The sequence below is a fragment of the Pleurodeles waltl genome, chromosome 1_2 (genome assembly GCF_031143425.1).
Source record: "Pleurodeles waltl isolate 20211129_DDA chromosome 1_2, aPleWal1.hap1.20221129, whole genome shotgun sequence".
In the NCBI taxonomy this organism is placed as follows: domain Eukaryota; kingdom Metazoa; phylum Chordata; class Amphibia; order Caudata; family Salamandridae; genus Pleurodeles; species Pleurodeles waltl.
Genome location: NC_090437.1, coordinates 407,907,680 through 407,919,897, shown reverse-complemented (window position 1 = coordinate 407,919,897; position 12,218 = coordinate 407,907,680). Strand labels below are relative to the sequence as shown.

At 40.5% G+C, this 12,218-nt stretch overlaps 1 protein-coding gene across 2 annotated transcripts in view; it reads left to right on the top strand.

The window, feature by feature from the left end:
* Positions 1–12,218, top strand: part of JAK2 (Janus kinase 2) — an 882,548-nt gene that overhangs the window by 568,480 nt on the left and 301,850 nt on the right. For both annotated transcript variants that reach the window (XM_069240320.1, XM_069240330.1), the window contains one exon: positions 1,884–2,003. In XM_069240320.1, the coding sequence (XP_069096421.1) occupies positions 1,884–2,003 (120 nt within the window). The remainder of the gene's footprint in view (positions 1–1,883; positions 2,004–12,218) is intronic.

Below are 12,218 nucleotides of genomic sequence, written 5' to 3'. Positions count from 1 at the left end.
AAAGCACACATTATTAAAGCTGTATTTACCACAAATATGCATACATTCAGGAAAGAAGAATGGTTAGTTTGCCAAGCATTGTTAAAGTTACAATGAAGAAGGTGATTAGGTCAAAGTTTAAGGTTACTGGGTCATAGGTTTTCTAGTGTTTTTCTGTTTTCAATCTGTAGTTGACAAGTCAATTATTATTCTGCAAAAAAGGAGGTGTATTAATTTAGGTTAAAGTTTAGGGTCATAGATGCCATGATGTTTTCCCACTACTAATGTATAACTATAGAGTGATTCATTGTTTGACATTCCGTAATAAAGCATTGTGTGATTTTGTAAATAAGAAGCTGTCTACGCAACAGTACATTGAGACCGGCTGCCTGTCCGTGATTAGGGTCGATCTCTTTGTCGCGATAGTAAAGAGCTGTCTTTACATTGACAAAGAGGAGTCTGTATTTTTTTCCATTTTTTAAGTGTTTGAATTGCAACAGTGTAAATAAAATCATTTTGAGCACTATTTGTCTGCATTATAATCACTAATGTTTTTGTAATATATGATTGTATTTAATGCATATACAGTGTAAATCTCTGTGTGTCCTGTGCTTTTCAAATTAAATTATGTTGAAGTAATTAAGGGAATCTCTTGTAGGTGATCACAAGGGTCTTAATTCAAAATAAGTCCCACTGGATATTTGTTCTTAGCTTTTGGGTCTTCGGCATCCAGAAAAATGTAAAAAGGATTTATTCTTTCTCTAGAACGCTGCGGTTAAGCATTGGTTTAATTGGCTCCAACATTCACAACAGACTGTGGTGTGCAGTAATGGGGGAGGGAAATCCCATCAGGGTGGTGACATGTATGTTGTTGATATGTTTTTGCTGATAAATAATTTCAAGCCATGGTGTCCAGTGAGGTCAGACTCGAGTAGTGAAGGGACTTTCATACACTGTTTTTTCCAGCTGCGTGGTTGTACCCAGTACTCATGCCTATGCCTTGCTCAACATTTCATCAGATTTCCACATCAATCAGTAGCTCTTTTTGCATGTTTCTAAAACTCAGGTTATATATAGATCACAAACAAATTCATTGGAATCTTCTATTGGCGCTGAAAGAAAAGGATTGGGATGTAAGAATAGGTAAAATGTATTCATAGTAGTAATTCAAGTAATTCTACTCCTACACACCTCTTCATCAAGATTTTTCACCTGCTATCCAACCTTTTAATCTAAAAGAGAGTCTGACATTGGTGTGAGCAAATAAAGCAGAAACTGGGGCACTTCATGATTCTAGAGGAAAACCTACGGTATGATGAAGAGTTTGAGAGACAGCACAGTATTGAGAAACCTGTACTTTAACCCCCATTTCCCTCCTTGCAAGCTGAAGGTGAGATTTCAACTGAGCTACAGGTATGTATGAAAACAATACTAAAAATTGTATAAGAAGTGTTTATAAATGCATAGCAATGTACAATTAGTTTGAAGAAGTTAGAACTAATTAACGTTTAGGTATGATAATGCAAGTGTGAACGTAGCAGAAAAGTTATAATAACCTGTCCAAATTATGAAGAACAGAAAAAGGAATATTTATTCTACCAAGGAATGACACAAGGATTTTCAGTGCTTCTTTCATTAAAAATTGTCATTTGTAGGACATTGTGTATTAATTTTCTGTCTCCACTTAGAATTATGCCCTAAGGCCTTTACCCTACCTCTCCCATAGCATGTAAATAGAAGCCATTGATAAATCATGATTTTGAAAATGTACTGGGTTGTGCCTTTTGGATAAAAATCAATGAAAACATGATCATGAAATGTTTCTTGGGGACTCGATTTAGAAAGCTAGAAGCTACTGTTTTCGTTTCAAGGCTTTTTTTAACGTTATTCAATGCTTATTGCAGGATTTGCAGACTTACTGCGACTTTCCCGATATCATAGATGTCAGCATCAAGCAGGCAAATAAAGATGGCTCTTCAGAGAGCCGTATTGTCACCATTAACAAACAGGACAGCAAGACTTTGGTAAGTTCATTTAGATTGAGTAGGCTCATCTGGTTTGCATATTATTAAAATGCAACCTGACTGTGAAAACAGTGCACATTTGTCTAGGGATTAGTAACTGAAGTAAAAAGTGTGATTAGTTTTGCAAATCATAAATCCATTTGTTTTGGGTAATGAAGACTTTGCACTGATAATTTCATATTCTTGGCCAATGGACCACTGCCGTCTGTATAATTTCACTGTTACTGTGTGTGGAGACCAAGGTAAAAACTGCTAATTTAATTCCTCTTGCTACCATCTTGCACACTCTACTGTGCTTCTCAAATTCATACTTTGTTGTCAGCTGACATGTTTATTCAGCTGATGATTTTAATTTCTTGTCTTAGCTAGATCATGTGAAATACTCATCAGCACTGTTTAGTTCAGCTCACCAACACTGAATAACCTTTCTCACCAGCTCTGGTGGCCTAATGCCTTAGCAAGCTGTATGTGACGTGGGACGTCCGGGTCATGTGTTGTGGGATTGCACTTTTTGTTTTTCAGGTATGGTGCTCCTATTGTCAGTGCTTTTTCCATTTCTGAGGAAGGATTGACTCAGCACAGAGTGTGTATGGTATCATTATGGTAATCTGTTTAGATGTTGCCCTAATACTTTAACATGCACTAGGGTTGAATGCTCTCTTGAAGCAGTGCAGATTTATATTTATTACATTCTGACAGTTCTGGTCCATTTTCAGGATTGCATTAAATGAGTAGGATTTTATAGCAGACAAGATTGCTTTCAGTGTAAGATTGCATCCAAACCAAGTCGCTAATCCCAGCTACGGTTTCAGTGTGTGTGATTGTGTTCAAGTGAATAATAATTTGTTCTTTATTTAAGGATGTCCATGTATTGTTTCTGCACCAGTGTAGTTCAAAATTTTTGCAGCGCACGCAGTTTGAACATTTTCCTGGATTACCTTTGTAGTTGCTCAAGCAATAATTTTTTTCTTCGCTGCAAGAACATTTTCACTCCATAGTAAGATTGTTTTCACTCTAATGAAACTCAGCCAAGATGAAAAATATTTGCAGAATTTTTCTCTGATAGTTACCTTTTGCAAAGCGTTTCTACATCCAATGGAATTGTGCAACAGAAGACATTATTTTTTGTAAAGCATGCCTTGTAAAAACGATTATGTTGGGGTTAAATAGGGATATGGGTGACATCAGTTGTCTCAAAAGTCATAATGTTTAGACAGCAGTAATGAAGCAAAACATTTGCAACATTTGCAGAGTTTTGTATAGATCTCACAAATGTGGCAACACCCTCACCTGAAAACTTTGTACAGTCCTAGCAATATTTCAGTACCACTACTGCCTAACTGTAAAAAAAAATTATTTTATCACCTTTGTGGATAAATAGCACATAAGACCTAAGTAAGTAAAATAAGGTGGATAGATTATATGTACATTGCACTGTCAACTACCCAAAAAAGTAACAAAAACACAGTAAGGTCAGATTTAAACATGGCCACATTTTACTTACAGAGAAATATATATGGTCGCCATTTCTCTTACCGATAACCCCAGCTGTGTGGGTGGGGTTGAGGTTCTCAAGATGGCACCATGTTTTTCAAGTACTTAGACCTAGTGACTGCCTTGACTGAAATACGAGGCGGTTGCAGCCTTTTTTGCAAAATGCAACCTTCCAATTTAGCTCTACATCCAGATTTAATCTCCAGTTGCAAATAAAGACTTCATAATTTGTGAGAACACCTTGCTGATCTATTCCCACCAACCGTTTGCTGAAAAGCCCAAATGAAGCTTTTTGGCCTGTGAACAAAACAAGCTAGCCGGAAAAGACAACTTTCCTCACAACGTTTCCAGATTTTGCATTCTCTGATCCTCTTTACTGAGTGGCAGTATTCATACACAGCTCCACATACGACACAGCTGTCCGTGGCAGCCTTCTGAGGGAAGCCTCTGGCTTGTTACGCTTTCTCCAGTTTATTCAGAATACAGCCTGAGATAATAATTTTATGACTTTTATTAAAATCGAAATCCAGTTCTAGTGCATATAACTTGTATAGTTGTGACTGCAAAAACAAACAGAATGGTGACAACAATAGAAGCTAAGAAACAGGATATTAGAATTGCAACCTAATAACAGTCTCCGTAAAATAGTTTTTCACCTCCCCTCCTTGCCTCTAACTAAACTAATCTGAGCACCAAAAGAAGCCTGTGTGTGTTTCTCAGGTGACCTTCCCTTTCATCTATATTCATTAGTGGAACATCAGATTTATTGTTCTGTGTGAAAACAGCTGTTGTATGTTTCTCTGCATTCAACAGACAAACCAATAAGGCTCATCTTGCTAATAGATGTGCTTTCCTTTGGTTTAGAAAAAGAAAAAGTGTTTATACCGGTCTTCTGCATGGCGTCGCAGCACATCCGCTCCCAGGAAGCGAAGATTTCCCTTTTCTTATCCATTGTCTATATGCTGCTTAAATACCCCTTATAGTTGTTAATTACAATTAACATCAACAACCGACGTTAATACAAGCTTACCTACTTATGTTTGTGTCTGTTTGAATTCAATCACCACTGATTACTGAAGTGCTTGAAACAAATGTGAAACATTTTTGAATGTTTACAAAAAACATTCAAACTATCAAAACATAAATGTGGCAAACAAAGTCATCATACTATTCTGAAACAAATAGTAAACAATATGTTTCTGCAAGCTGAATTATCAACCTGTAATGAAACAAATATTAAATAATACTAAGTGTTATGCATTTGTAGTTGAAAAAGCATGCACTTGTATGAAACAGAACGGAGAATATCTAAACAAGAAAACATGAAAATTACATCAGGCTGATATTATTTAGGTTTGATGTGCAATTGGGCTTGCACCACTAATTGGAAACATAGTGTATTCTATTATACCAGGAGGTGTTTTGGTTCATCCTCCCTCTGTAATTGCTCCTTTAGCTGAGAAACCTTTAACAGTTCACCTGAGAAAGTGTCAGTCATATTTTGGATCAGCTCACAGGACTAATTTTGTCTTGCTTCCTTTCTGTTAGCTAGTTGATAGACCCATCTACCTCCACTGGATCTAATGTGTGAGTATCATCCCACGATTTATACCCTGTCCAATCCATGCATTGTATACACAATGCAATTTTAAAAATAAGTGTTTTGCACTACAGCAGGCATTTTATAATTAATGCTTTCAAACCTATTGGTCTTTTCAATGCATGATTCTTCTATATTGCATCGGGTGCAACTACCTATACAGACTCGCTCAGTGATCTACTTGCTCTCTTAAACATTCCTATAATGACAAATAATTAACCATCTTTGTGCCTTCAAATAGAAAAGATCTGTGAGGAGACTTTGGGCGTGATTCTAAGTCTGGTGGGCGGCGGAGGCCGCCCGCCAGACTTCCCCCTCCAAAATACCGCTCCGCGGTCGAAAGACCGCTGAGGGTATTTTGGGTTTTCCACTGGGCTGGCAGGCGACCGCCAAAAGGCCGCCCGCCAGCCCAGTGGAAAACAGCCTTCCCACGAGGACGCCGGCTCAGAATTGAGCCGGCGGAGTGGGAAGGTGTGACGGGTGCAGTTGCACCTGTCGCGAATTTCAGTGTCTGCAAAGCAGACACTAAAATTCTTTTTGGGGCCCTCTTACGGGGGCCCCTGCAGTGCCCATGCCATTGGCATGGGCACTGCAGGGGCCCCCAAGGGGCCCCACGACACCCCATACCGCCATCCTGTTCCTGGCGGCAGAGCCACCAGGAACAGGATGGCGGTATGGGGTGTCAGAATCCCCATGGCGGCGCAGCGAGCTGCGCCGCCATGGAGGATTCTTTAGGGCAGCGGAAAACCGTCAGGAGACCGCCGGTTTTCCACTTCTGACCGCGGCAAAACCGCCGCGGTCAGAATGCCCTGCGGGGCACCGCCAGCTTGTTGGCGGTGCTCCCGCCAACCCTGGCCCCGGCGGTCCATGACCGCCGGGGTCAGAATGACCCCCTTTGTTAGAAACATGCCTGGAGTAATTTTGAGTTTTTAAGTATTAAATGAAGATGTGTAACTACTGATGGAGGAGAGCTGCAGGGATCTTGCGACAATCTAGAATGGTGCATTTTGGAGGATATTAGAGGGTGGTAGAGTTGTACGAGAAGCTGAAATTCGGAGCATTACAGTATATTAGCTTTGTCTTTCAAATTAAATATTTTGCCACTGTTAAAAGAATTGCACAGGTGTCTTTAGCTGTGACGGCTAACAAAATCAAAACTGTAAATGGATCATAGGGTCAGCAAGGCTACTGTGTGTCTAACATAATGAGCTGAAGGGAAACAAATATGTCACAATAACAAGCTTTATTTGAGTTGGTTTCTTTTGTTTTTGTAATTGTGCCACGTAGTAGTATGAACACAGATGAACAGTAGCCCATTTATGTTTATTTGTTACCACAGTTGTTTTTCCCTGCAGCATTGCTTCTCTGTCGTACTACATGAAGAGATTACCAATATATTTGTATTTGTGAATATCTCGGAGCTTGATAAGTGAGTAATGTGCATTCCTACTTGGTAGCCTGATGGCCTTTTTTTTTTTATAAGTGTATTCTTTTGCGGTGCATCCTGACTCCGGTATTGCACTGTGGCCGTTTTTTAAGGCTTCATCTCTATAGCCTTCTTCCATTCTTTTAGCCTTGTGGTTTAGAAAAATAATTGGATTGGGATTGAAAGAGGTGCAGATATATGAAGCATCCTTCAAAAAATGTTCAGCATGCTGCCACACTTTCTTCATGACTTGTATTTGTGGGTTACTTCACCTTTCATATCTGGTGGTATTTAACATTCAGACTCATTGTGCTCATGTCACACATACACTCATTCTTGGTCTGTGAATGCGTGGTGACATACATTCTAAACAGTGAAAGTCTTTTTGCAACTGTTGGCCTCTGTGGCCCGTGCCGTACTGGCAGCAGTATTTAGCTGAGCACTGGTGGTTTGCGTTTAAATGGGGGAAAGCTTTTACTGAACTGCCGCTGGCAGGTAATCATACTCTAGTCTGTGACTACTTCATTACCTCTGTGACTGTACGTTTTAACAGTGACACTGCATGGCCGAAAGGAATTGCCTAAGTATTGAAGTAGTCCCTTTTTCTTGTCTTTGTTCTAATACCCATTGCTCTGCCGCTGGTTAATTTTGATAGATAGTCTTTGCATAACAATCGTTCCTAAAGTGAGAAAGATGTTTGAGAATTTCCTCAGGGTGACAGAGCCACCTTGCATACATGTTACTCTGTCATTTCTAACATAGCTTCTTTGAGTTCTAGAGTTGATACTGGAATCAAACACCTTTGTTCTTGCTGAAATATGGACTGGTGCATGGAAACAAAGACGTTAATCTCTATAAGTAGATGCCGAAAAGGGTTTGAAAATGATGTTAAGGAATTGGATGATGATTTTTCCCCTCCCTATACTGGCAACTGACTTTATCTAGGCTTCCAGGATGTAAGAGGTCTTGATATTTTGTGTGATGCTGCATTTGACTTTTCACACATCATTCAGTGTTAGTGCTCTCTCTTCCTTTGCAGCTCAGTTTGTTGTACATGGGCACACAATTCTTAGTCCATCATCAGAGCTCCATCGGCTTTATACCGATTACAATGTGGCACATTCCTTGACATCAACTTCTCTTTCTGTGCCAGGTTTACATTTGACAGATTTGATATCTCACTTTCCCGTAAGGCATAGGAAAATGGAGTAAGATATTTTTTCTTTGAGTACTGATTGGAGATTTGTGTTCTGGACATTGATTGTCCACACACTGGCTAAGTTCTTTCGATTTCCATATATCTCCTTCTCAATCTGGAAACACTTTTCTTGTTTCCATTATTCTCTCTCATGTTACGGCTTCCAAACATCACAACAGGACGTTCCAGACTTTCCTTTCATTCATTCCGCTCCTAAATAGAAGCCCCTGGAGACAGCTCTTCAGAGCATTTCTTTCTTGAAACAGTCACCTTCATTATGAATTTCTGTCTTTTTGTTGAAAGCAAAGACCTCATTACTGGCAGGGATATGGGTGAATTTGTACAGAGATATGTAAATGGAATAAAAGCTCAGGGAAGTCTTGCGGGGAGGGTAGTTTACTCTTGCCAGTGTTAAATAAATTGTTACTAGCAGGGTTGTCGAATTTATGAAAATATCTAGTTGTCCATGGGACAGGTTGATTTATAAATCTACTTTTCCTAAAAAAAAAAATCCACTTGTCTATTTGGTGTGACATAGTGCGGTGATAAATTATGGCACCAATCTCATTAATATAAGAGCTCTGATAATAGCCTCTCTGATTATGCCAAAGTTGATACTATCGTAGGGTTTCAGAGGGTTTGAATTCTAGAAAGTCCCGCATTTTGCCAGCTTTCCACAGATCTGCATACTGGGGCTGGTGTTAGCCGTAAGCAGTAGTTCCAGGACTGGAATGTTCTTTGGAGTCTGCAAACTTACTAACTTGCATGTTTTAGGCGTTTTCATCAGATCTTCTCTAATCTTTTCCTATACTGAGAAAGGTTGGAAACGTGTTCCTGACAAGGGCAGAAATATAACTCCTTCCACAGTTCAGAAAAGAGTGGTTGGAGGGAAAATAAATATGTAAAAGCTCAACAGATTTTCTCATGAACAAATGTACACATACATATTTGCTTGTGCTAAAATGCGTTTCACAAATATTTTCTAGGAGTATGATTTCCTGACCTACTCCTTGTAATTTATTGTAAATTAATGAAAGCTGTAAATCTGTATTAAAGCAAGGGCATATATGAGGGATGCACTTTTGTGGCTTTCTTTAAGAATAGTACTCAGGACGTTTTGTTTTCATTAAGTATTTCTCTCTCTATGTATAGTCTCTCTTCACCTCCAATGACAGCAATTCTGCTCTTTCATAAGGAGGATATCCGCACACAAAGTATATTTTGCCTGAGACTACTGTGGCAATGTGGGCTTTTTGAAATCCAAAAATATTATTGCCTTTTGCCAATGTTTGTTATAATGGTGAGGTCCTGATAGCTCCCACATCAATAAAGTTTTAGAAAAACACATGTCAAAACAAGACACAAAAGGCTGACCACCAATGTTAGACCTATATTGGTTTTTGCCAATGTTTGTATATTTTTATGTTTCCCATAATCTTGTGGAAACAGGTTGCCCTGATGTTCCATTACGAAGATTGTTTTGGGAATACTAGTGTGCATCTATATATTAAGTAGATGAGGCATCAAAGAAATGGTATCTAAAATTTCACTGTAGTTTATCAAACATTTGTTTCATAGTTCCATTTTTTTTTTAACCTTTAATTTGACAGCAAAGACAGAGAGCATTCTGGGAGAATTATACAGTCTAATTTTTTTTGACAAATTTTATTGCATTTTGTCAAATTAACAACTTTACATTGTGCATAACATGCCGCGTATGTGTGATATAATGTATCAATATAATGTAGGCATAACAATACAACTCGACATTAAACCCCACCATCTCCCCCCTTCCTCCCAGGTTCATTTCATCTAGTTAGTTATTGTTAGTTTGTTACAGTCTAGTACTGGGAGTTCTTGCTTGCCGGTTCACCCATAGGGGTGGAATGCTATGAGCAGCCCTTCAACTGAGTAGTCAGGTGCCTAAAAAGCGGTTTGAGGTAGACACAGCACTGATGGATTGTTCAGCAGACTCCCCCTCTACATCTTAGGCATGCCTAATACTATGTCAGTGTTAATGCTCCCACTTCGTTGTTAGAAACTGCAACTGTTGTGCGTAACAGTGTTCAATATGATATGGGATCTTGGGCCCTGAACCCCTCCAGCAGGGCATCCCTTTCTAAGGCAATGGGTTTTTATGAAGGCCTCGATATTCTTCATGGCAAATAGCATCACTCTCAGCTAGGCCCCAGTGCGTCACCTCCTCCCTCCACCTAGAGAGTTTAGGTGCCTTTGGAGCCTTTCACTGTTGAGTAATACGTCTCTTTGCTAATAGTAATGCCAAATCCGCAAATTACCATCCCACCCTGTCACCCTGTGACCTGAAGTGCAGGCCAGGCATTCATTGTGCTGGAGTATCCCATTGGTCTAGCCCAGTTGTGTATTTTAATGCTGCCGCCACCCAGTCCCAGTATTCGGACAGGCGAGGACACTCCCATAGCATGTGCAGTAGATTAACCTTTGTAGCTTGACAGTGGGGACAGTCAGCAGATCTGGTAGGGAATATTCTGGCCAGTCTGTGTGGGGTGAGGTATGCCCTGTGTAAGATTAGAGTATTGGATGAATTTAAATGTAGTATTTTCGTGAGATTCTTTTTGGATATTCCAATATATGCTCTCAGTCTTTGTCAGTAATTTTCCTCTGGAGGACTGCCTCCAATTTTTGTTTTAACTGAGCTAGTGATACATCCAGGCTCATCAGTAGCCCATGATAAAGCCAGTTAACCAAGTGTCGTCCATTCCCCATTGTATGGGTAGCCTGGAGAAGCTTGTGTGTCTCAGGTTCGGCATTGATTGGGGCCCCGTGTCATCGCTCATATCGGACTACACTGGCATATTTTAGAAATAGTGTCTGTGGAAGGCCATGCACATGTGTGAATTCTGCATGTGGGAGTACCTTGCTGTCCTGGAACAGTGGCCATACCGTCGACACCCCCTGCTCCTCCCACACTGCCAGCATTCGTGTTGTGTGTGTGTCAGATGCTGGGGGAGACAATGAAGTGGCACATTCGTACGGGGCAGTTGTTGCAGTGTACCTCAATGCGAGCTTCCAGTATGCAAGCACTATCTGTAGCAGGAATGGACATCATTGTAGGGGGGGCAACACCGGAGCAGATCAATCTGTGTAACAGCCCACGGTCAACCTGCGCCTGCGTGTAGCCTATTTCTGACAGATTGCACCCAGCCAACCAATGTGACAGCCTTTGAAACTGCCCCACTATGCAGTATGATTTGCAGTCTGGAGCTCCCATCCCGCCCTTAGTTGTGGGGAGCTGCAGTTTTGCCAGGCCTATCCCGCATTGGCCTGTCCTCCAGATCAGGTCTCCCAACAACACACTCATTAATCTAAATGTCCCAGCGGGGACCACCACCGGGAGTTTCACAAAGTAATATGAGGCGTGGCAGCATGACCATCTTAGCCAGCGCCAAGAGGCCAGCCGCCGACATGGGTAGAGTGGTCCTGAAGGCGATCTGTGACCTAAGGGAGTTTATAACCCTCATTAGATTACCCTCAAGGGCGTCCGTCCCATACCGGTAAATGTTAATTCCCAGGTATCTAAATGTGTGTGCCACCACAGGTAAGTCTTTGTGATCAAGCTTTAAGGGCGGGTCAATTGAGCCATCTGCAAACTGGAATGCACATTACTTTTCTATATTGATATGGAGTCCCAATAGAGCCCCAAAGGAGGTCAGCAGACTGGGCACCTCAAGCAGTTCAGCAGTAAGGTCACGAAAGTTCAGAAACATGTCGTCAGCATACAAGGAAGACAGCGTGCATCTTGCGACCTATTGATATGCCCCATATACACAGCCTCATATTGTTAAACTTTGCAAACATCTGTACACATTTTTATACTAGTCCAAGCTTTCAACAATTCCTTAGAGTGTTCACCATAATAACAAAGGCTTTGCCTTAAGTAACCATAAATACAAGTTTGAAAATCATTAATATATGGACACAAATATTACCTTAACTGCAGATGATATCCTTCCCTGATCTATAATGTGGGACTGTAAACTGGCAACGAAAGGGTCTGTGCTGCAGGGGGTTGGGTCTACTGGTCCCAAGGACAAAATAAATCTGAAAACATGTTGTCCTTGAACCCATGCAACATGTCCTGGGAGTCAGGCTACAGAATTCCTTACCCTTGTACTAGGAATGCAGAACATGTAAATGGTTTCCTCTAAAATGATGTTGTTTTCTCTATTTAAACCAGAGAATGTGCATGTTGTCATGAAGTTAACACAAATCTTCGCAGACTAGAAATTTGGTCAAGGTATAACTAAGTGCTGGTGAGAAGTTCTGTGAACAAATAGATCTTTATGCATGCATACTTTGTTTCCATCTGAAGCAGTTAACACCTGATTGAGCAAATGACATTCTTTAGGAAGGTCAGGTTAAGACATTGGTAAAACGAAAAAGTCCTAGAACCAAACAGCGCAGACACTCTCCCCAACCACCTTTATGTCACTCTCAGGTGGATTGTTCTTTGAAATT